We start from the raw sequence: 24,611 nt of genomic DNA on the forward strand, positions 1-24,611 counted from the left end.
GAGAGACCTGCAATACTTGTTTCTTTCTTTCCTGGCCCTTGAAAGAAGACTAATTTTGACTTCTCCACCCACTTGTCTTATCTTATACTGCTGTGAAAGAGAAAACTTTCTCTGCCACCATCAGAGCGGAACAAGACTCTTAAGACCAATGAATCTAATAATTCTTTCTTCAGGTGAGAGAAGTCTTTGAGGAATCACCGTTTCTTGTTCCAGAGGACAGTGTTAGCATCATGGACGGGTCTTATGAAGGTATGTTTTAGAAGGAAGAAAAAGTGAAAGCAAAGAGGAGTGGTGGAAAGAGAGGTATTTTATGGACATGAGAAGGAAAGTGAAGTGTTCACTAAACTGAGGGGAAAAGGTTTCTAGCTCTGTTTTAAACAATTCAACCCCACTTTTCTTTGGAGGTGTTGATTACTTGGTCATCTGTTAGGCTACAAAAGCAGATACACAAAGAGTTTTATGAGTTAGCTAGATGAAGTTTCATCCAAAACCTTCTGAGGTTCCAGAAAAAGACCTCATCTCAGAAATAGGTATGCAGGCTAACCAGCTGAAGCTTGCTCTTGGAAACTGGTGGAAAAAAGATGGTGTCCACCCCGGAAGGCTACATGATGATATATAGCAAGCTAGGGAGCTTTCGGAAAGTGCCTGGTAAATTCTGTCATTTCAGTATTAAAAATAGTCTATTATGATTAGCTCATCAATTTTTTGAGATAAACTTGGAAGCATTGGACATATAAGAGGAGAATGAAAGAGAATTGGCAAGTATTAAAAAATTAGTTAACTAAATATATAATAAAATTTAAAAAATTAAAATCTGATTGGAAAAATGCAGCAAGTAAAGTAGCAAAGGAAATAACTTAAAATACAAGAAAAGGTGAAATATGTTGTAAGTTTGGACTGAGTGATGATTTTGCAGTGCAGAACAAACCACTGCAGCACTTTGGCTGCATACCAGACATATTACCTTAGAGAACAGTCAGGTAATAATCCTTCAGTGTGGATGCCTGATGCGAGCTATCTGTGATGTTACATTCAGTTCCGAACACTTCATTACGGCAGATACGTTGCCAGTTTGGAAGGTGTTCAAGGAAAGCAAAAAGAATCATCGCAATGCTTAAACAACTAGTAAATGGAAGAAGATTAAAGAGCAAAATCTGTCTATATGGGTCAAGAGAAAAGAAGTAACATAAAGTCTGCAAGTGTTCGATGCAGTACGGTGCAATGCATAGTATGTCACTAGAATTAACAGGCGAACTGTATAGAAGGGAGAAGTGTTGCACTGACAGGGAGCAGGACCAATGAGGCGTAATAGAGCACAGTGTAGCCTGCCAAGGTTTATTTAAAAATCCCACTTCTTCTACTGTCACATGTTTGCCTGTGTTTGGGTGAGAATCACGCCAGCACCAAGCAAGCCGCCGGAGTCAGAGGAATTGTTTGCATTTTACTGGTTGCCACTGTGTCTGTAGTGTAAATACAAAACCCACCAGATTAAAACACAAAGTGGTATGTAGGCATTGTCAGAGTAGGAATTGAAATGCTGGTTGGGGAGAAGTGCCCAAGGAATCTTGTGCATTGTGTCAGCCTGTTACTTTGTATATTGTTTGGATAACAGACATGACTTGTGCATCCTGCAGTTGCATGATTATTACAAATGTTCTACCTATCCCATATTATGACATTTTAATGAATTAATAATGCATCATATTACTTAATTATAAGTTTGAAGTATGGGGTGGTTGCATTAAGTTAGTAATGATTTGCAAGTAAATAAATAATGTGGAAGGGTGGTAAGGGTGGGCAGGAGGTTGTGGGAGTATTCAGTGGTGACTTTTTTTTTTTCACTCTTTGCAGGAATTTTAGCCTGGATCACTGTGAACTTTTTGACAGGTAGTTGATTCTGTATAACTTCTCTTCAAATATGAACTTGAGTCTTTCCTGTGGTAGTGATCACTCTGAGTTCCTCTGCCATGGTTTCCATGTCCTGCTTTTCCTCTCCACTGTAGCACCAGTGCTAAAGCGGTGGATTGTCTTGGGCAGACCGTGTTCCAGAGGCTGAGCCACACCTGTAGTAAGAAGGCGGCATATTAATCCAGAAGGTGCCAGGATTTACTCAGAGCTGGGAGGCACTGGCAAGCTGGTTTCTGTAACATACATAGGGGAGTGGCACTGCTAACCTCTTAGAACGTGGGAAACAAGGTTTTACAATATTCTTCATTAAGTATGCAACTAAAGTGGTGTAACAAGGAATGCATGGGTCCTTTAGCCCTGCTGGCTCTAAGAATTTCTGGGGATGCAATCTAGTGAAGAGAAGATCAGTACTGTAGTACTGAGCAGCAAAAAAGCTGCTCTGGTTGAAGAGAAATTATAATAGTTGGTTCTGCTCTCACTGTCCTTTCTCCCCTACTGCTCTTGCTCAGCTGTATGGGGGTAACAGAATTTACGGACTCTCACTGACAGTCTTCTGCAGGAGATACTTGTCTCATACTTTCAGCTTTTGCTGGATGCCTAGAGATTTATCTGCCTTTATCTCTTTGGAGGTGAAATTGGAATCCAGAAAGAAAGTCCTGTGATTCTTTTCATAATACCTTCTGTTTGCCTACATTTTCTCTGTGATGTTTTTTGTCTTTGAAGGCCAGCTCAGCCCTCCTGTATTGTGATAATGTGATGACTCGGTGGCTGCCTGACCGTGCATGCAGCATTTTGCACTTGGGGCTGTTCTGAGCATGATGTTGTTTGCAGGGCAGCTGTCTGGCCAAGACCAGCACACTGTTGGGACGCTGGACTTGGGAGGAGCCTCAACCCAAATCACATTCCTGCCACGGTTTGAGGTGAGGAGTGGTTAAAAGTGTGCAGGGTTGGGACTGCAGGGCAGCAGAGAGAGAACACTGCTGTGCTCTCTGATATCATTTTGTCAGCACTGGCACAAGCAGAACATCTGTGGTGTACAGAACATCTGCATTTCTGTTCCCTTTGACATCAGCTGTTGGCTGATAGGCACTTACAAACAAAGGAGCCTGGATAACAAGAAAGAAAAAAGAAAGGAAGCAAATGGGTAAAAACGAAGAGAAAAAGCTTTTGTTTTCTAGACCCAGGCTGGAAAAGCCCCATTAATGCAGACAATTATTTTGTATTCAGTAAGTGCAGGACATTTCCAGAGAGTATTCTTGCATATTACAAGGAATTTATGGTCCACTCTGAGTTATCTTTTTTTTATTTCCCCAGTCTGACAGCAGATCCTCACTAAATTTTAGAGGGAGATGTCTCATGGGGCAAATGTCTTTTATAATAGTACAGCAAATACCTCTTTGTTTCCTTATAAATTTCTTCTCATTTTCTTTGAGAATTCCCCTCTCTGCCCCTCAGCCTACCTCTGCTGGATTTGTCAGGAATTCTATAGCTCTTCAGAAACAGTTTGAACTGGGACTCAGATCTACAGTTTGCATGGGAATATTACATGGGTATTGGAAGGGCACTGTAGCATTCTATACCTTGATATTGTGAAGTTGGTTTTGTCCCTCTTTCTGAAAGAGTCCTTTGTTTAACTTTTTTTTTTTTAACAGAAATTATGATTTTCAAAGGTTGTTTGGGGCCCACAAAACACATGGTTTTCATATCAGGATATTTTAATTCTGCAGTGGTGGGTCATGTTGAAACATGACGTGCAACCTTATCCTGTTCAGCAAAGCGTCGACTGCTCTGGGCTTGCCCTCTGTTTTGTGTTGATAACACCTGCTCAAGTGGGCACTGGACCAACAGGAAAGGGTGTTGTATGTCAGGGTTTTGGAGAATAAATAGAGCTGTGAAGTAAGCTGAACTGCAGCTCAGGATTCAAACATCTCCTTAGAGCCTTGCAGGAAAAGGCCTCAAGGGTTTGCTACTGACCAGGACCAACGGTGGGACTTCATAGGGCAGTGTGGATGTCAAGGTTCATGTTGTCTGCTTGTACACTCTGTTTGCTTCTTGCCTGTGTTGTCAAGTTCATACAAAAAACACACTACATAGCTCAGTAAGTTTCTGAAGAGTTTTTCCCATCTGGCGGAGTTAGCAGGGATTTCCCCCTTTGATTTGCAGAGGGTGTTTTTCCCTTCCTGTAATCCAATGCAGTCACATGTTAGCTCTTGTATTCATTTTGAACAAAATACCGTAACAGCAAGATTCCTTAATGAAATATAGATTACAAGCAAATAGAGGACATATAATGGTAACTGCAAGCTAGTGTTATGCTTTTCATGGTATTATTGCCAAAGTTATAAGCAACTGAAAAGTAGTCATAATCATGATGAAATTGTCTGTCTGGTGCCTGCCTGATATGGGAGCGGTGTGAAGTTTTCTACATTTTTGTGAAAGTAGGGTATGAAAAAAGCCAGTTGTTTTCTCCAAACATTTTTTTTTTCCAAGATCTCTCCTTTTAGAAGTTTTTGTGATGTAAGGTTTAGGAACAGAACTCAAAATGTGGCAGGGTCTGCATGTGTTGGGTCAAGGATGTGACTGCCATTCCAATGAAAATCTACCTGATGCCCCGAACAAATTTTGGTTTGTATTTGTTCAGGAGAAACTCGAGCTGAATACTGCCAAATCTCTTTCACCTTTGAGCAGGCTTCTGTCTAGGACTCTACAATTCCAGCCCTGTTTGGTGCTTTTTGCTGTAGCTGGTTACTTGAATAGTAACCACGGGGACTCTGCAGCTTCAGTCCTCTCTGAGATTCTGCTGCTTGGCTCAGAGTGACATGAATGCTCAGGGCCAAGAAGGGATGGGAGAACGAGGTCACTAGCAGAGGAGAGATAGATACGGGGTTTGAGGTCTCAGGGACTGGAAACAAGAACAGTAAATGGGCCCTAAACTGGTTCAGATTTACAAGAACATGAGAGTTAGTCTGGCAAGAAGGTAGGGACTGAGTACCAGTGGGCCAGAGGTGCGCACAGAGGGAGAACTGTGAAAGGAGGGAAACTGGAGGTGGTGAAACAAGAGGTTAATTTAGGGGAAAGCTCTTAAACTAGGAGGTAAAACAGCCCTAAGACTGGGAGTGAGCAATCACAGTGTTTCCTTGAGTATTAGCATGACATTTAACATGGAGAAAATGTGGCCGGTACTTTGCATTTTTAATTCTGAGTTCCTGAACTGAGATGTCTAGTCTGAATTGTGAAAGGTCATGCGCTTCTAGTGCAACAGATTTTGGTGAGCACTCTTTATATATGGACTAGCACATAAGTACTCTGAAAAAATTCAAGTATCCTGCATTAGAAAGTATTTTCATCCCAATCTGTTGTGCTTCTGTATTATACATTGAAATAACATAAAGATGCATATAAATAAACTCAGTGTTAAAAGCTGCAGATATTAGAACAGTAGGCACCATTGGAAAACTTTTTTGTTTTCAAAGCAGATCAGACGAGTGTGCAGTAAACCCTATGGGTATATCTGTGATATCACATCAAAGTTGGTTATTCTTTATTGCGTTATAGTAACTAAAAGATTTCTTCTCTTACTTAACTTTTAGGAAACTTTGAAGGAAACCCCTGGCGATTTTCTTACCTCATTTGAAATGTTTAATAGCACCTACAAGCTCTATACCCACAGGTGAGGAGCAAAAAGGCTGCTGTCTCCACTGCGGAAATCAGTCTTTCTGCAGCCCCTGAGCTAACCACAAATGGCCATGTCATCCAGCTGGTGGGACCATGACTTTTTTACTAATTTTCTTATCTGCTTGAAGCATTAGTTGAAGTGGAACGTGACATTAGTTGACTGGAAACATTCCAGGATCATGGTTAATATCACTGCAAGGGAATATTAGTCAGTCTGTCAAATGAAGAGAAAGCATTATGAGTCGCTATATTTAAGGAGAAGAATTCTTGTTACTAGAATCAAGCCAAATATTCTGGACCAAGCAGAAAGGTGGATATTGTGCCAGCAGTCAGAACTAAACCTGGTCAGAGATTTGGAAAGGGGACTTTTTCCGTCTTAGTTCTTAGTTTGAAATGGCACATCTCATCAGCAGCTGGACAAAAGATAAAACCTAGACTGACGTAAACAAAAGAGAGACAACCACAGGCAGCTGATACAGGCCACGGAACACAACAGATTCTTGAACCAATTGGAGGGGATACTTGGCCTGGAATAATATAATTGTGCTTACTGCATTAAGCTGACCGGTTTCTGAGGTGTCTGCAGTGAAATCCAGAGAGTTTACCTGCATGACTTACAGTCCAATGGGAACTCGACCATGTATAATAGAGACTTGGTCTCAGCCCATTACTAGTGGGGTGAAGATTATCATCTCAGTCAGTTCCAGAATATGCTTATTTGATAGCAAAGCTGGTTTAATATTCCGCACTCTCCTACTGCTTAAATTTGCTGGTGTAACTGATTGCTGTATTCCATCAATACAGTCCGTTAGATCAATTAAAGTAATTGGGATTGAAAATCTCCTAAAAATGAGGGAGCTGGATGTTAAACTCTAATTATTCTGTAAACACTTCTATTGACATGACTAAAGGGATAAGAAGCCCAAAACAGAGGTGGGAATGAAAGACCAATATGTTTTTAATCCAGCTGTGTTGCTGAAGCCAGGAACATGTAATGACATTCTCATAAATGTTGTTCACATTCTAGCTTGTAATGAGTATAGCAGTAGTCTGTGGAGTCAAACAGAGGTGCATTTCACACAAAAGCACAGCTCCCATTTAGTGGGAGGTTGTGTAGTTCTCCTGTTAGTTCCACCCTAAGAGCATAAAGTCTTATGTGCCTGACAGAAGAATGGCCCATCCTATTCCCCATGTACTCCTCACACACCACTTCTTTCTCCTGCATTTTTAGGATTGTGCATTTTTACTTTTATGAATGTATTGTAGAAATGACACATCGGCTCTAACCACTTCCTGCAGTTTTAGATTTACCCATTTTACAGGTCTCTGTAACTCTTGGGTTTGTGTCACTCTTTTGGTACTTGGCATTGTTCTGGCAAAGGCAACCCTCTGTCTTAGAGAGGGGAGACTTGTGGGAAGCAGAGGAAGGAAATTTGGTTTGGGTGTTCCAGGATTTAGGAAGAGGCTACAGGTGAAGTATACCAGATGTGCAAGAATTAAAACTCTAATGTCTGTCTTTGTTTGCAGCTATTTGGGGTTTGGACTAAAAGCTGCCAGACTAGCAACGCTTGGAGCTTTGAATGTGGAAGGTATGGTCGTATCATAAAACATCCAAGATTTTTGATGAGATAGTTGGACTTAATCTTGTGTCGGCAGTCTTCACTTCTGTATCCCGTGCTTTTCTATGTTTTCACTGGTATAGATCTGTCTGGAAACAGGCTACCGCTTCTGAAGGAGGTGTCTTGTGAGACAGCTGCTTTTCCCTATTTCCAGGTTCAGCCAGCAGTGAGACTGAGGGCAAATTCCAGAAAATCACCCATGGGAATATACAAACACCATATAGACATGGCCAGCCACAAACTCACGGCTCTACAAGTATCCACAGAAACACAAACAGCACTAATAGATCCTTTTCCTAAGGATTGCTGCTTAGGCCAAACCCACTTTATATTATAGGTTTCTCTGGTATCTGCCTAGCCTGCTGTGTTCCCGCAGGCCTCCTGTTGGATTCACTGACTAGTCTAGCTTGAAGTCCACGAGCATTTCACACACACTGTCACTCACAAACCTGAATCCATACTCACATTCCTGAGTCTTTCCAGTCTCTGACCCAGGCCTTAAGTTCTTCCAGCCTTCATGTCCAGACCTTGGGCCTTTTGTCCAGTCTCTGGACAGTACCTGGGATCTTTCCACCTTCTGGATTCATACTTGCCAGCTGGATGGACTTGTGTTAGTTACTGGAATGTACTCAAAAATAGTTTGGAACAGAATTTAAGAAGATAGGACAAACTGCAGTAACTGGTCACAAGGCTCAGCCGGAAAAGCATACTGGCCAGCTGCCTGCTTAGTTGCAATTGCCTTCTTTTACCATTCCCTCCATTTTCCCACACCTGTGCTTCCCTGATCCCTTGCTTGCCCCTTTCCCTGCATTTGAGCCTGCCCCTAAACATCCTGTAGTAAATTTTGCACAGTTCCGTAATCCCCCTCAATCACTGTGTAAGAAGTTTGCTTTTCCTGCGAGACCTGTACTGGCCACAATAATCATGTTTTCTTCTCATCAGTTACAGTATTTCTGGTTGAACCCTGCAAGGGTACATTCAGTGGTTCCTGTAGTGGCCATTGATCTTAGGAGTTTTTGTCTTTGTTGCTCAGTTGTTTTGTTTGTCTCGGTTATCTGCTGCTTGTTAGGGTTTGTCTATCTGTATGTTTATTACCTCTCCTGTTTCTTGTCTTCTGTGTTGAGCAGGCATTACCCAGATATCCTTGTACCATTTATCTCTCATTAACAAATGACAAGCCCAAGCTGCTCTGCAGCTCACAGAGCAAAATAGGCACAACTTTTCCAGACTGAGATTGGTCCATAATTCATAATCATGTGCAGCATCTATCAATTCAGATTTTCTTACTTTTGCTTAAAGACCTTAATAAGGCTTTCAGCCTTTTCTGGTTCTGCATATTGATTGATAACTATGTTAATATTTACCCTTTGACTCTCCCCTCTGGTTTCATTCCAGCTGTGGATGGACAAATGTTCCGCAGTTCTTGTTTACCAAAGCAGCTAGAGGCAGAGTGGCATTTCGGGGGAGTGAAATACCAGTATGGTGGCAACAAAGAAGGTAAGCTAAGGAGACTTGTTGCTTCTTGTAAGATAAGTCTTGTCTCCAGAATCTGAGATTTTTCTTGGCAAATACTCCCATCAGTTACCTTGTGTTGTGAAGGACACCTGTCCAATCATAGTGTGGACTTTTGACAGAGCCAAAGCAAAATCTGAGGCTTTAAGAGTAGCTGGCCTGTACTGTCCATATTCTGGCTCTGATCTCTTATTACAAGTACTACTTGTATAGGAAACGTGAAGTTACTTGTGCAAATAAGAGAGTTTTTTCTGAGGCTTTGAGCTAAGTACAAAAACTCGGGCTATGTTAGGGTACAATAACTGGTAGGCCAAAGTGTATCTATCTCACTCGTGGAACTATTTCTTAAGATACTATCCCTAATGCTGCATCCAGAGGGTGAAGCTGCTGCCATCAGTGCCTAGAACACACTCCTTTGGTGACTGGTGTTGCTTTGCTTCACAACAGGGAAACATGAGAACTGACTTGCAGATTTGGTGTATGTGGGTTGATAAAATGATGATGTGATGGGGAGGGAAATTAAGGTTTTATCCAGCAGGTGGTAGCAAGAGTAAATGAAATGTTCTGTGGTCTGCAGACCGCAGAACATAACAACGGGAGTTCTGCCTGATGTGGAGGAAGCTTTTCATGCACCTACTGCTAGTTTGCTCAGCACACTTTTCACATATTGCTATGATCTGCTCTAACCAGTTCCACTTGATGGCGATCTAGAGTCCTTGCCTGCATGCAGGTGCCATGATGGATTACAGAAGGGATATATAAGCTCTTCTCACCTTTTCTGATGCTTTCATTTCTGCTTCTCCCCTTTTTCATCCTATTGCCACTGATTCTTCCATCACCTGGATGTGCCTCTTGGGCTCACCCCTTCTGTGTTTGTCCTGACAGGAGAAACAGGATTCAAGCCTTGCTACTTGGAAGTACTCAAGGTTGTCAAAGGGAAACTACACCAACCAGATGAGATTCGTGGAAGTTCCTTCTATGCTTTCTCCTATTACTATGATCGTGCAGTTGACACCAACCTAATTGGTAAATTGGTTTGGGATAACCTACTATGTGTGAGCATGTCAACCAGAAGGTAGACAGAGGAACCCTGGAGGCTGGAGTCGTGGGGAGCAGTGAAGAGGAACGGTGTTGAGAAATATATGAAATGCCTTCAGGGAATGTGTATCTGTCAGTGCAGTTTGATGTTCAGAGTTCAGCAGAAGAGACTTGTGCTCTGAGCTCCAGTGATGCTTGCAGCTCTGTCCTCTGTTACCAACAGATCTCACTCTTAGCCCAGCATGACCAAGTTGCACTCTAGGGACAACTTAGATACAGAACTCAAATCTTTCAAGTTTATTATGATGTTTTCTCACCTCTTCCTTTTCAGATTATGAACGGGGAGGTGTTCTGGAAGTTAAAGATTTTGAAAGAAAAGCCAAAGAAGGTAACTGTCATGAGACTGCCGAAACTGGTGGGGTTGAGAAATAAAAATGTGAATGTCTATAGGCAGTACCTAATGTGAGTTTGACTTTAAAACAAAAGTTTGTTTAGCCTTATTCCCTTTACACCTTCCTTGTCATGTTACTTACCTTTCTTTAGCCAACACTTTTAACTGTTGCAGAAGAAAGCACTGATAGAGCAACGAGGGGAAAAAAAGTATTAGCAGCTTCCCAGAGAGAGAAGGGAGAGAGAGTTCATAAATGTCAGTACAAAAGAGAGTTTGCTATATCAAGAGCTCCCACTGTCAGTACAAAAGAGAGCTTGCTGTATCAAGAGCTCCCGCTGTCAAACTGCAGCTGAGTTTAAAACAATGCTGACTTCTGTGTCACCTTAAATCCTTTTTAATCTCTAACAAAAGGGAGGAGAGAGCAGCGCTTAAGTCTGACAGCCTCTTCTGCATTCCTTTCCCTCACCCTGACTTTTTTCCTGAATGCTTGTTCTGGTTTTGTACCTCCTCCAGTGAAAAAAGAGCTGCTGCCTTGCTATGCCTTTGATGGCTGAAACCTTAGCTTACAGAGCAAGACATTACCTCTGAATTGTGATCATCCTCATGATGATTAGTAGACCATATTTGTCACTGGAAGATGCTGAATTATGTAATACAGGAATGACTTTTTTCTAAAATATTACCTAATCTAATCTAAATCTAATGATTTTTCAATTAATCTCCCTAGAAATCCAAATGGTTTGGAATAGGAGGATTAGGCTCTAAAGTTTGAGTGTGGGATGTTTGTTTTCCCCCCTGGATACTGAGAGGGCTTATTTCCAATGATGCAGCTGTTATCTAACACCATCAAACCATTTATTTAGCTTTAGAGCATCAGGAGATCAATTCTGTGATCCTAAATTAACACTCCTCTTTCTCATTTCAATAGTAGGAAGCTGCTGCTTATCAGTTTCCTAAAAGAAATTAACTTTGCTCTTGATGCTTGTAGAACAGGGCAGTAACAGTAGGTGTAGAAGACAACGCTTAGTGTAAATCCATTTCTGAGTCACTGTCACACTTACTGTGGCACCTTGACTTAGCTGTAGTGAGTGGTTGGTTGGGCAGTTGCCTCTTTTGTGTCCTTGGACGTGTGGTTGGAAAAAAATTAAAAGAAGCTGCCAGCCTAGAAGGTGGAGTCCATTGCTGGAGCCATCTTTGGAGACTAGACAACGAAGACAAATGATGCTGGGTTCTCCCTGCCAGTTATCAGTTGAACAGAGATTCAGGCTTCAAAATAATTGTGTGGATTATGTTGCTGTAATAAAAGCTGTGCTTCTGATAGAGTTAAGAGAAACTGGAAGTGCTACACAGTTTATTCTCCGGTGTTATAGAACAGCTGGGTAGCATGTACCATGTGTCATATATATATATGATAATAGATAGATATTAGATAGGGGGTGGGTTGTTTTAGGAGGGTTTGGCTTGACGTCAGTTCAAGTGTATAACATGGATAAAAGCTCCTTTATTTTGCTGAGATCTCTTTTTTTTTTTCTTTCCATCTCTAGTCTGTGATAACATGGAAAGGTACAACTCAGCCAGTCCTTTCCTCTGCATGGATCTCGCTTACATCACTGCTTTACTGAAGGAAGGTTTTGGATTTAGGGACAACACGCTCTTACAGGTGAGAAAAACAGTTAAATCCCAAAGCCAGCTTCCAAATTTCTCTCTTCAATCAACACTCATTAGTTCATTTCCAGGGTCATTACATGTAGTTGTTGTCACCTGTGCAACATACGAATTTAGAGAACTGTTAGCAACAACTTATTTTTCTTCCTTTATAGTTAACAAAGAAGGTGAACAACATAGAGACAAGCTGGACTTTGGGTGCTACTTTTCACCTGCTGCAGTCTCTGGGGATAACCCACTGAGCTGTGTCATTCCTGTGGACTTCAGCATTTCTGAAAGGCTGAGAAAGTGAATTGAAATCTCCAGGTATGTTGTTCAGCTGGAGCTGGTCACAGAGCAGAACATGGACCAAAGCTATAGAACAGATCTTCACGCAAGATTGGCACTGTGCCTAATGAGAGTTGCCACAGTATGATTTATAGTTGTGATTGCCATAAATGATCCAGAAGCTGCCTTCTGAAAGTCAAGAAGCCTAAACTCCAGCAGAGTATCCGCAAGGGGCTCAAAGCCGGCTTTCACCAGCACATTGTAGAGCATCCCATTGCTAAAAGCAGAGTATCTGGCATGTGGTGGCAGACTACAGACATGTGATTTCCCCTCCCCCTTTTATTTTAAACATGCACAACTTAAGTCTGCTCGTGAGAGGTTAAATACAGAAATTAAAGATGGCATCAAGTCATTCAGAGAAAAGTGAGCTACTCTGGATGCTGCCAGCCTCAGCATTTCAAGTACCCAGCTGTTAGCTAATACATTGCAAAGACTCCAGCCTTTCAAGAAGGGGCCTGCTACAAGTGCACTTGAGTTAAATCAGCTCACCAGAGTCGACTGTAGCACTAGCACAAGGGAAATAAGCACTGCACAGCCCGGGAGAGCTGCTGGGCCAGCAAGCTCTTAGAACACCACTGCCAGTTTTGTCAGAGTGAGCTCTAAGGTGTGGTTTACTATCTGAAAGTGAGGGCTTATTGCTTCCTGCATTCTCCTTTGGAACCGCCTCCGAATGCAGAGCTGTGGTGAAACAAGTTGGTTTTTTCAGTTGCTTAATAGATGAAAATAGGGAGAGTGACATTAGCATCAGAAACAGAGGGAGAACAAGAACAGAGGTAACTTTGCTTTCTTATCCCTTGCCCATTTAAAATTATCTTTAATTCAGTATGGTGCAGTTTGACCCATATGTATGCAGCCCTGCATTGCTCTGGAATTATATTTATTACAGACAGCAGGGCTTTAGGAACAGTGCATCCAATGAAGGAGTTGCAGCTGTTGAGGAAGCCCAAGAGTTCTGTCAGGATAGCACGAAGCTTCTTGAGTAACAATTTTAAGTGGATTTTGCTATCGTTCACACCAAACACATAGAAGCAATGAAAGATCAATATATTAAATAAAGCATCTTGTCAGATAGGCTAGAAAGCTGGCCTGTAGAATCCTGGTTTTCTTGTTTAATTGGCTGTAAACAAAATCAAGATGGCTCAAATACCTTCAGGCTTCAAGTGCAGACCTTGCATTGTCCTAAATGGAAACAGCTGTAGAAACTTTTTCCACCCCATGAAATAGTTGGCAGCTAGCTCATCTGTTTGCTCCTATTTAGCAAAAATTTAATATCTTATACTCACCAGAGAATGTGTAACATCAAGATAAATTTACCCCAGTCAAAAGAACAGAGGTGTTATTCACATGACTAAGGAAGGCTTTTATCCACTAATCTCTTGTGATGAACACTTTCCTGTCAGGCACTTGCACTTACCTCTTTGCTATAACACACCTTTCCCACTTCTGTAAAACCAAAGACTGCCTTCACGCTACCTTCTCTGCAAACTGGATTTGAAAATAATTGGTAATTCCCGGCAAGGGGAGGAAGTAGCGCACTCAGGCCCTCACTAATCTTTTCAAGCAGACCTAGAAATCTTTCCAAAGACTTAGAAATTTGCCTCACTGTGAACATTAGTCCACTTCCTCTAGTTAGCAGCCCAAGTTTGACTGTGGCTGACTAATCTACCCCCTTCTCACATCTCAGGTTTTACAGCGCCAGGCTGCAAGGCATGCTTTTGATTGAACAAGTTCAGTCAGCAACAGGAGTCCAAGGGCTGGGGATGGAGCTAACTGGACTTGTCCCACCACTGACACCTTGCTGTAAATTCAGGCTGTTTCTTTCAAATATGGTCTGTTCATCCTACCTGTTCTATCCCTTACCATAATCTGTTTTGAGATCCATGTTGGGAAATTCCTCAGTGTCACATCAAACTTCTGTTCCTTCCTCACTAGGAGCTTCTGTTTGAACATGAAGAAAGTCATTGTGGCCTCTTCTCAACCACAAATATTTCTCACTCTCCTTCCTAGTGTTTGGCAAAACTTAGTATATGGTCTGGTCTGCGCAACTAACACATTCATTTGTCTTCAGTGAACAAGTGTATTCACTTTTGTATTCTCAAAGAGCACAGAGTAGGATGCAGTGGTTACTAGCCAGGCTGCATCACTCCTGAGAACTAGTTAATGATCCAAAAGTCTCAGTCTGAGCCAGTGCTATGACAAACTCTTAACACATCTTGGGGCTATGAGGCATAAGCAGTGAGGCTATATTTGAAACAGGACAGGAAGGTGGGATGTGATGTGTAAGGAACAACCAGCAGCAGCATATCTGCCAACTGCACAGACGCTGGCCCCGAGGAATACTGAGGGGCTGGGTTTTGTCTGAAGGGAGGGTGCTCTAGAACAAGAGGAAATTTATTTTCTGCATTCTTTGCCTCAGACTCTGGTAGTACAAATGCTAGGTGGGAGCATCTGCTTCCCAGCACCAAAGTTGCATGAAATCTGAATGCTCAGGGCCTGCCTTGGTCAGTGGCACAATTCATTAACTGAAGCATAACTGCTGCTCTCTACCAGGGGCCTGATCCTGCAGTCATGAGAGAAACAAAAACTCAGCTAAAAGTTTCTTTTGTGAGAAATTGCAGAATTGAGCCCCTGCTGTTTACATCTGAACTACTCAAGGTGGGTGGGGGATCTAGAGAAGCCAGTCAAGTCCTCACACTTACCCTAGTGCAATGAGATTATTTATTAGCTTAACTAAAGACTCAGCAGCCTGTTAATAGAAGAGTTCTACTTGCAGCCCTGATTTTTATCTCCTCCTTCCTAACGTCTTTTAGCCAGTCTAACAGGAACTGCCTGATATGAGTGACTGAAGAAGCACAAGTAATGGCTTTCAGTTCAAACCTTATGTTTCATTCTTTCTGCTGTTAATTCCCAAGAGTGATTAACCGTATGTGTAAATCTTGTCCATGGGCAGTGCTCACTTAATGTTGCGAGTGTCAGATGTCTAATGTAGAGGCTGGTGTTTGGAACCTAAGACAGAATATCTTGAATATCTATTTTAGTAATTAAAGCATTTTTAACAATATTCAAGATGGTGTGGTATAGTTTTCTTTCCTAGACATTATTGTTGTCTTGCATTTCTTCTTCACAGAGCCCTTAAGACTCACCAGTTCCACAAGAAAAAACATTAAATAAAGCACCAACAGAAGGGTAGGGAAAAAGGGTGAAAGAGACAAATCAGTTTTAAAACATATCTGTCATCATGAGTTGGCTCTCCTCTACTGAAAACTACCCCTCCTTTCTGAGTCCAGAAAGTGCTAGGAACCCAGGAGTGACAGCTCTAGAAATCACATCAGAAAAAATGAAAGTAATTAAGCAGCAGAAATTGTCGCTGGCAAAATTCAGCACTGTGTTTGCCAAAAGACAGCTGTTTCCATCTCTGTCTTCAATTCAAAATGCCCAAATTAAAAGCACATTGTACAGATAGTTCTGTGGCTGAAGACATCATGGTACTACAGGAAGAGACTGCAAATCCTCTTGAGGAGAGCAGATGAAACAGAACTTTTGCACAAACCAGTGTATGATGTAATACATAGCTCAATCCCTCAGTTTTATTTTAAATTAAAATAACACAATTCAAAGATTCAAGTCAGTCCCAGTCCTTCCAAGGGCAATGCATTCCCTGGCAAGCTGCTGTTCCAAACTGACAACAGATCACTTGCTTGCAAAAGCCATGATTTGCTCCTAAAAAGGGGAAATAAAGAGGTAAGTGATTTGTAAACTGGTAGTAAGCATACATTCTAGGAAGCAGCTGTAGACGTGTTCCTTTTTAAATATATGAACAACAGTTCTTTCTTGGCCTTTCTAGCCAAGGGCAGAGCACCGATCCCTGTACGCTAGAAAACTGAAGAAGTTGCAGCATTCCTTTCCCTCCCAAGCCACACAAAACAGGTGTTGCCAACAGGTTCTGTGCTCAGAAAAAGCAGCCTTCATTTGGTTTTCTGCTTTAAACACAGAAACAGAAAAAAAAATCTGAGCACTGAAGCAGCAGCATTGTCAGCGGCAGCTACTATACCTGAGCAATCTACTGCTCTTCAACTCATGTAGTGTCTCAACAATGACTTTAACACAAAGGAAACAGGCCACCTGTGTTTAACTGGAATAAGGTGACTTGATTTGTGGAACAAAGCATTCAAATCCAGAAACAAGGAATCTACTTTTAGGGTGCTTGGGAGCTTAGAGAGCAGGTGACTCAAGGAACCTCATGAAAATCCAGCAACCAGGTTAAGACGGTGCAGACTTCAGGCAGACAGGCTGCAAAGAGAGGGTCTGTGTTTAAGACTGAAGCTCCTCACCGCTGCCTTCCTCAGGTCACTTCCATTTGAGACTTGCACTTCTGCCATAAAGGAACAATTTAACAAGACAAAACAGTACAGAAACAGCCATCTGAGCTGCACACCACATCTGTCAAGTCACCTGACATCTTATTCTTAGTGAAGATGTGTTTTTGTAGGGCTGGTTTTTCATAGCACATTTCTGGAATGCAGTTCAAGGTTCCACGTTTTCATGCCATAGCACAATAAAGCCAAAGACTTCTGATGACTTCTAACATCTAACTACTGATACAGAACACACACTTAGATTCTCATCTTCCCTTGTGCTGCAGGAGAAACTAGTTATGACTGAGCTGTCAGTTTCAACACAGTCAGGAACTTCTCAGGCTTATTCAAGACACAAAACCTCAGTTTCGATAAGTAGCATTTTCCAGTCAAAAATGCTTAATTTAAAAGCAAAAAATTGAAACATACACAAGTTGCAAAGGGAGTAGTTCCACACTCTTCCTAGGGCCCCCACTAAAGTGAGATTCTTACTTTCAGAGGAGGCAGGGCATTTGTTGCTTGCAATCCCCATGTCCTCAGCAACACCAAAGGAGCCAGCCTTGTGGAGTAAAGCCTCTTGAGCACATCAATGGCAGCTATCAAGGAGACATTGTGCCTCTGCCGTTCTGTCTCAAACTTTAGGAGATGTTTTAAAGAGCCTGGAAGAGATAATTGAGTGCTCCTATTAAAACTGACTTGCCACAAACAATTGTGTATCTATATAGCAGTCTCCCCTCTCCACTGACAACTGAAAACACAGGACAGAGAAATGATCCATCTTAATAAAGGCCTCCTTCCACCAGGTAGTGGTCTTCATCTCACCACCTCTTTAAGTACTATCCTGCAGAACTTTTATTTTGTTTTAAAGCAGCTTCGAGATTTGTGGGATGGAAATGGCATCCGTAACTGCTCCACAGTCAATGTGCATCAGAACAGTTTTGCTTCAGAGGTGCTTGTGCCTTTCAAACACAAGCCAGCAGCACCCTTAACCTTCAAGAGAGGTAATGCTTGTCCTGCTGTTAGCAGTGAAGGCCTGTAAGACTAATCAGTCATCTTACTGCCACTTCATTGTCCTGGATCCTTACCCAGATCGCTCCCATTGAAGGCTGCTGCACTTAGGTGATGAGCTAAACATGCAATATCACCAAAGCCCAGGTTTACACCTTGTCCTGCAAGTGGGTGGACTCTGTGTGCTGCATCCCTGGAGGAAGAGAAGACAGAAATTTATATTCCTTCTTGAAGAAAGCTGTAACAGCTGACAAACTCCAGACATGATCAGTATACCACTCCTCACCTCCTCGCAACAAACACCACCTCACAGCAGCACATGCGCTTTACCCAGTACCTCCTTGCCTGCTATGCTGAACTACCTGCCTGCCTCTCCAGTTGTAAGAAGCAAGACAAAAGGGAGATAACAAAAAGCAGTTCTGAAAGGAAATATTATAAAGAGGTGACTAGCAAAAGTCCTCTCTCAGATCACATGTGGAACAGGCCTTAATGTTTTTGTAAGTGACCTCAGCTTCTGTTGGAGGTACATCACTGGCACATTTCACAAACACAAAGTAGACAGACATCATGAATACAAAGGAAAAGTGGGACATTATTGAATAAACACAAAATCAAATTATTTTATGAGCAGACTTATCTATAAAGGACAAAGCCAGACATTGATAAGGAAGTCTTAAATAAATGAAATTATTTCTGGGTATGAAATGTAATATCATGCATTTTAACAAGCTATAAAGCACAGAGTGCTGCCAAGCAGAGTGGCTCACAAGCTGGAAAGACAAGTAGTATCTGCAGTGTAACATGGCATGTGGGAATTTCTATAAGCTACCAGTGTATTGATTACAGCTGTGGTGGAGAAAAAAGTCCATGCAACCTTAGAATGTAAAAGATGAGATATTTTCCTATTTCTATAGACCACCCTACAAGAACCTATGACATCCCATCCAGAATAATTTGTAAGTTTTGTCATTCGTGTTCAAGAATGGGAAGTTTAAAACTTGGACTGGTATACAGAACAGCTACTCCAGTGTTTGTGGAAGTACAGGTCCAGCATGAGATACAGGATTGTTTCACTGGACACAAACCAGAAAAGGGAAATAATTATCTCACAATGTACATAGAAAGCGCACACAATGGACAGAGAGCTACAGAAGGACTTTGTTGGCACAAGACGACATGGTACAAACCAGGCCTGGATAAAGTCAAACTGAAACTATAAATTTTTTCTAACCATCTAATTTGTTGACCAGAAGTTGCTATACTCGCATCTTTTCTAACCACACGCCACTCACTCACACAAGGGCTACCACTGGGGACCTTACCCGATAAGAGCCACGCGGTGGTGGACGTACTCTGTCGCATGCCCCATTCCAAGAGGGAACATGGCTCGGCTCTCTGGATCTACTTTAGCAACGCTCGGGGGCAGCTGACGGACGGCAGTTCCTGAGGGTTTCAGGAGGGAAATAACAGATCGAAACATGGCCCCTGCAGTATCAATGAAGTCAGTGTGGTTTACATTGCTCCACTGAAAAAACAAACAGATCTTCAGATGTTAAATTGAACTAGACATATAGAAGAACCCAGTTGAAAAAAAAAATCAGAATGAGCTCCAAATACTGAATTTTAATCACTTGGACAGTAGAAGAAACTATCTTCATCATTTCAGGAAAAGTTTCCAGTTAGGATAAGCCTACCCTTCCCACTGTTCAAAAATTTATTTCCACTTCTTCTGTGACTTTCAGAACTAACCTAATTCAGTCCCAAGGAGTCATCCTTTCTTTGCTAAGTGCCTTTTTAATATCACCCTCGCCAGAGGAAGGAACTTGAGAATCCACCTCTCCCATGACTATCCTTTCAGCTGTAGGGTTCCATTATATTTCTCCTGATTACAACAGAGCCTCACACCTGCTGCAAGGCTGATACTCACAAAGGCAGAGTTGATGCTATCCACAAAACTTTCCTCATCCATAGCAAGAAGTTCCGATGCATGTTCATGAGATGTAGACCAGACCAGAGAGCTGGCGGTGTCAGACAGCTAGTTTAAGAGAACGTCAAGAGTATCAAAAGAAGCAAAAATAAGCGATCAATGCAAAGATTTCCCCACTGCCCTGCCCCACACCAGTCCCTCTGCACCTTACTCTTCCAACCCAACTTGCTACAAGTGGGAAATACCAAGGATAAAGTGAGAGGGCTGGACGGGAAAACAAACGCAATAACTGAAAAGTCATGGAGAGATGGACAAATTCTTAAGAGACAGAACCAACACAGAAAGGTACAAACAGAAGTAAAGCTCCTAGAAAACAGACTAAAAACTTAAAAAAAAAAAAAAAAAAAAAAAAAAAAAAATTACAGAGACCATGAGTCATCTTACCGGAAGAAGCGCAATTGGCCCTGTGGGAAGGAACCTCTGCCATGCTACGTTATTGTCTGTGGCCTACAGCGGAAAGAAGCAAATGGACAGTTACAAACTAGTGACCTGGATCACCTGCTTAAGCTGTTCTACTGTTTATGCAAGAGTCAATTAGCAGAATTTCACCTCAGACAAATGAAGAGTTGCCACAACAGCTGACTGGTCGTACCGATGCTCAATGTTCTTAATTTCTGCTTCCTTCCGGACTACAGAGTTATGACCATCTGCACCAATCTGCAAAACAAAGAGATACAAAGCAACCTCTTCAGCAGCTCCTAAGAAAGCCAGCATTACAGTCTACAAACCTCAGCCTGCATGTATGCATTTTTTGTTTATTCAGAAAAAAAAAAAAAAATCCCCAAAAACCAGAAAAGGGGGCCCATTCTGCTCTAGTCCAACTCAGTACAGCCTTCTTGCATCACACAGCATCTCTGACAGAGTTAGCCACTCACCTCACTCAAGCCCTCCACGTGGGTGGAGCGGCACACACGGAATCAGAACCAAATCCAGTGGAAAGGACTTGGGTGAGAGATGACGCCTGATCAACAGAAATAAAAAGTTTAGTTACCAGCAGTTTGGTCTGAAGTCTGCGTCCATCAGCTAACTCAATTTGGACCCAAGGGCTTGTGTCACAGCTGTGAGTGGGAAGGGGCCAGGTATACCCGACTGCTCTGCTCCCGTAGAAAACCTCCACCCGGTCTGATGGGAACACAAAGTACCGCAGTCACAGCATGACACAGAAATGAAAAAAGGAAACATCACTACAAGAGCAAAGGCCACATGTCTTAATGGCACCCTAAGAGCTGAGCCTACAATTCCCAAGGCACTCTGAAAGAACAGATCTGGCCAACCCTTTGTCACTGCAAGGCCTGCTCTGGATAGAAAGCTATAGATCTTTTCATGAAGTCTATTTTTGGAGAAACTATGTTCTGGAGAACTACATATGCAATTGCTTTCTTGCTGTGTAGCCTTTGGAAGACAGATTTCTCCCTCCTCCCCAATTCAAGAAGCTGCCTGTGTCTCAGAATCACTCGTTAGATGAATTATCTTTCTCCCTCTCATAACTTAGCACACGCAACAGAAGGCAAGTAACTGAAAGCTCTCTGTAAGAAATAAAATATTAAAGAAGTTGTCCATTACCTGCTACTGCATCTAACTGTTTCGTAAGAGCAGACATAATGACATCATTCTCCACTATGTAACCCATGTCATCTAAGTCATCTTTCTCAAAAACAATCATGGCTTCTGAACAAGCATCCCACACCTACAAAGAAAAAAAACACTCCATGAAGATACATGATAAAGAAGTGCTGTTCCTTTCAGGGACTATGAATGTATCCATCCTAACAGGAAAAGGATGTGGCAATCTAGAAATACAGAACTAGAGGAAACATCCTGGATTACCCTCCATTCTCAGCTACTAAAGTACATGACATATTTCCTTTCATACAATGACCTAGCTTCATCTCAAAAACTAATTGCAAAGAAAGTTTTTATCCCTACTTCCCTGTTACATAAATAACATATAAAGGTCCCCTACCACCTTGCTGTGTGTTAAGCTCAGCAGGCAGGTCAGCACCACGCAGTTGTTCACTCACACCCCTGCAGTGGGATGGGCAAGAGAATCAGAAGGGTATAAGTGTGAAAACTCACAAATTGAGATAAAGACAATTTAACAGGTAAAGCAAAAGCCGTGCACCAAAGCAAAGCAAAATAAGGGATTCATTCACTGCTTCCCATGGGCAGGCAGGTGTTTAGCCAGCTCCAGGACAGCAGGGATCCATCACATGTAACAAGTTACTTTGGAAGACAAATTCCATCACTCCAAATATCCTCTCCTTTTCCTTCTTCCTCCAGCTTTTATTGCTAAGCATGACATCATATGGTGTGGAATATCCTTGTGGTCAGTTGGCGCCAGCTGTCCCGGCTGTGTCCCCTCCCAGCTTCTTATGCAGCCCCAGCCCATTCACTCTTGGGATGCTGTGAGGAGCAGCAAAGGCCTTGGCGCTGTGTAAGCACTGCTCAGCTATAGCTAATACATGCCTGGGTTATCAACGGTTTCCAGCACAAATCCACAACACGGCCCCATACAAGCTACTATGAAGGAAATTAACTCAGTCCCAGCCAAAACCAATACACACCTTTACCTTTATTTCCTGACTAGTACCCATGCCTGAGTATCTACAGCTTCCTCTCATCCTGTAACATCAAAACTCTGAGGACAGGTATTTCTGAGTAGACTGCTACCCCCAAAGAAGTAACAGGAATCATAATAAGCATGATCTGCCCTTTTCCAAAGCAAAAAAACCTTTGGAACATTAATGTAAGTACTCCTGAGAATTCAAAGTAGACAGACACATAGCGCAGTTACAGCCCTAAGTAAGGCACCTGCATTCGCCGGAATGCTTTGAGTCTCAGGCTGCAGACATGATCCCAGGCACCAAAACCTGAAAGAGAAAAAGGACACAAATGCATGGAGATACTGGTTCACATGTGACCTTGAGACCCAAACAAAACTGAAAGTCACTCCACACTCTCCTCCCTCCCTGACTCTCAGTGCCCAGACTCTGCTCACACCATCCCTCAACAGGCCCAGGTCTGCCTTGATACTTTCACATTATTTTACTGTCAGCACAAGCCAGTGGAAAAGAAACAAGAGCTTTCCACGAATGCTGTGACTTAACAGTCAACTCTCACTGTCCTATCACTGAGTAATAAAACAGACACAGAAATGCATCATTGTTTTGAACGTTTCTTTCTCCATAAAGAATCAAGACTTGAATCTCTCTTTAAAGCGAAAATTAATCATGAGAAGTGAGTTTCCAGAGTACAGAGCAATAAGTAATGTCACAAAGATTTATATAACAAATCAGACCAAGATACCAGAACATAGATTGCTGTTATCAAGAGAAGCTTGATTCAGCATATAGAATACTAAGAGGCAAAGGCAAATAATTCCACTGAGTTTAGGACGAAGGCAGCACATGCTCAAAGGGGTTTTATTTAAACAAAATAAAAACAGCTCAAACATACTGTTAAAATGCAAACAACAGAAGTCCTACTTACTGCTTAGGAGGGTTGCTGATCCTGGGGAGATGGAACTGACCCTGTTACTGTAACTCTCTGGCATGCGGTCATATTCTTTCCTAGAACTAGCCTCCAGCAAAGCAATCTTCTTATCATGGAAGTGGATATCATGCCCTAATATATATAAACATATGCTTTGTTACAATGCCAAAAAAATATCAGTTTTTATTTCTGTATCAGTAACACCTATGCATTTTTGTAATAAGATAGAGTAGGTGCAAAACTTAATAAAGTAACACATTTACAATACAAGTCCTGACCAGGTAAACTTTTGTACTTCAAAACTTTATTACTACAATCCTGTTACTGAGATAGACAACCCTTTTGCAGTTAAACAAAGGATTAACCATACAAAGTTTACATTTGTGTATAACTTTGTGCCGATTTTGTTGCAAAAATTTATTTTTGAAGTATTAATGAGTGAAATCTGCAATGTTTACCCCACACACTGAATACATTTTTCAGAGCTTAACTCACCTATTAGAACAAGAGATCAAAATAAAACTTGATACTTAGCAACTACATTAATGTTTTCTCTACTCTCATATTCTGACAGTGGAATAGCACAGGCAGTTTGGATTTTAACTTTCAGCTAAAGAGAACCGAAAAAAGGAGATGACTTGAGTAAAGAGTAAATCACAAAACAGCTGAATTAGCCATGCCTCCTGCATCTGACCACTATAGCTGCAGAAGGTACCAAGACCAGAAACAGTGCCCTTACAACACCCTGAGTTTACTGCTACAGAGTCCTCATAACAACAGTATCCTGGACATGTTTTCTAGATTATGCACAACATAACCTCATCTGTTGAAAGGTCCCAAACCCGCATGTTAGCCTTAGATATCACTGCTGGAGAGGATGCCTATGCTGTCTCAATTCTACTGCGGTCTTGTTCAACAATACAAGCAGAACAACGATAAGTTTGCAAAGTAAACCCTTATTCTTGGCAAACCACTTATTGCTTAGGAGTTCTGCTCTTTTGCTCTTCTTTGCACTCCAGAACAGGATCTTGAACATTAAGATCCTAAATGGTAACTACATAGTTATCTCACACTATCACCAACGTGGATTAATCACTAAGGTCCCCTTATAAAAGTACCCGACACTCCACACGCTGAAACACGAAGGTTTCGGCAAAGCTCCCGGTATAGTTTTCCGTGGCACTGGTGAGACAGCGGGGCCAGCGGGACACAAAACCCGCCACTCGCTGAACTCACCAAACACGCTGCAGGAGGACCGAAGACCTCCGAACCCTCACAGCACCGCGGCACGGCAGGACGGCCAGTCCGCCGCCGGCTGGGCGGCCCTGAGCGCAGCCCCCGCGGGGACGGCGACGGGCCGGGCTGACGGCAGCCGGGACACGGGCCGCAGCGGGCGGGAAGGTCACAGCCTTACCCAGCACGGCGGCCATGGCGCTCCCGACCATCCCCCCGCCAGACACCACCACATCGTAGAGCGGCGCGGCGGCGGCAGCGACAGAGCGGAGCGGAGGCCGCGGGCCGGGCCGCAACCGCCCAGCCAGCGGAGCCAGCAACCCCCTGCCAAACACTACCGCCATTGCCGCGGAAGTGACGACACGCCAACCGCCTCCCAGCGGAAGTCGCTCCGAGAAACC

At 42.5% G+C, this 24,611-nt stretch overlaps 2 protein-coding genes across 4 annotated transcripts in view; one reads left to right on the plus strand and one right to left on the minus strand.

Moving 5' to 3' along the window:
* The window catches only part of ENTPD5 (ectonucleoside triphosphate diphosphohydrolase 5 (inactive)), a 24,486-nt gene extending 9,301 nt beyond the window's left edge, over nt 1-15,185 (plus strand). For all 3 annotated transcript variants that reach the window (XM_065637057.1, XM_065637058.1, XM_065637059.1), the window contains exons 5-14: nt 174-249; nt 1,852-1,887; nt 2,740-2,828; nt 5,499-5,578; nt 7,111-7,172; nt 8,598-8,699; nt 9,600-9,740; nt 10,084-10,140; nt 11,688-11,803; nt 11,964-15,185. In XM_065637057.1, coding sequence (XP_065493129.1) covers nt 174-249; nt 1,852-1,887; nt 2,740-2,828; nt 5,499-5,578; nt 7,111-7,172; nt 8,598-8,699; nt 9,600-9,740; nt 10,084-10,140; nt 11,688-11,803; nt 11,964-12,050 — 846 coding nt within the window. In that variant the 3' untranslated portion in view covers nt 12,051-15,185. The remainder of the gene's footprint in view (nt 1-173; nt 250-1,851; nt 1,888-2,739; nt 2,829-5,498; nt 5,579-7,110; nt 7,173-8,597; nt 8,700-9,599; nt 9,741-10,083; nt 10,141-11,687; nt 11,804-11,963) is intronic.
* On the minus strand, nt 14,502-24,554 carry COQ6 (coenzyme Q6, monooxygenase). The gene is made up of 12 exons (XM_065637056.1): nt 24,392-24,554; nt 22,975-23,109; nt 22,297-22,355; nt 21,049-21,172; nt 20,477-20,607; nt 20,035-20,142; nt 19,870-19,932; nt 19,426-19,533; nt 18,821-19,023; nt 17,576-17,691; nt 16,983-17,149; nt 14,502-15,855 (listed from the first exon to the last, which is right to left on the minus strand). Exons 1-12 carry the CDS (start codon nt 24,552-24,554, stop codon nt 15,826-15,828), a joined length of 1,407 nt encoding a protein of 468 aa, XP_065493128.1. The 3' UTR covers nt 14,502-15,825.
* Between the last annotated feature and the right edge of the window lie 57 nt (nt 24,555-24,611).

Source organism: Caloenas nicobarica, chromosome 5 (assembly GCF_036013445.1).
Source record: "Caloenas nicobarica isolate bCalNic1 chromosome 5, bCalNic1.hap1, whole genome shotgun sequence".
Lineage (NCBI taxonomy): Eukaryota > Metazoa > Chordata > Aves > Columbiformes > Columbidae > Caloenas > Caloenas nicobarica.

Excerpts from the sequence above, each read along its gene's own strand:
- COQ6 (XM_065637056.1), bottom strand. The coding sequence starts at position 24,554 with ATGGCGGTAGTGTTTGGCAGGGGGTTGCTGGCTCCGCTGGCTGGGCGG. Across the intron at positions 19,933-20,034 it reads CAACTCTTCATTTGTCTGAG|GCCACAGACAATAACGTAGC; the intron begins GTGAAATTCTGC and ends TTTCCGCTGTAG. Across the intron at positions 15,856-16,982 it reads ATGCCCTGCCTCCTCTGAAA|GAGCAAATCATGGCTTTTGC; the intron begins GTAAGAATCTCA and ends TCCCCTTTTTAG.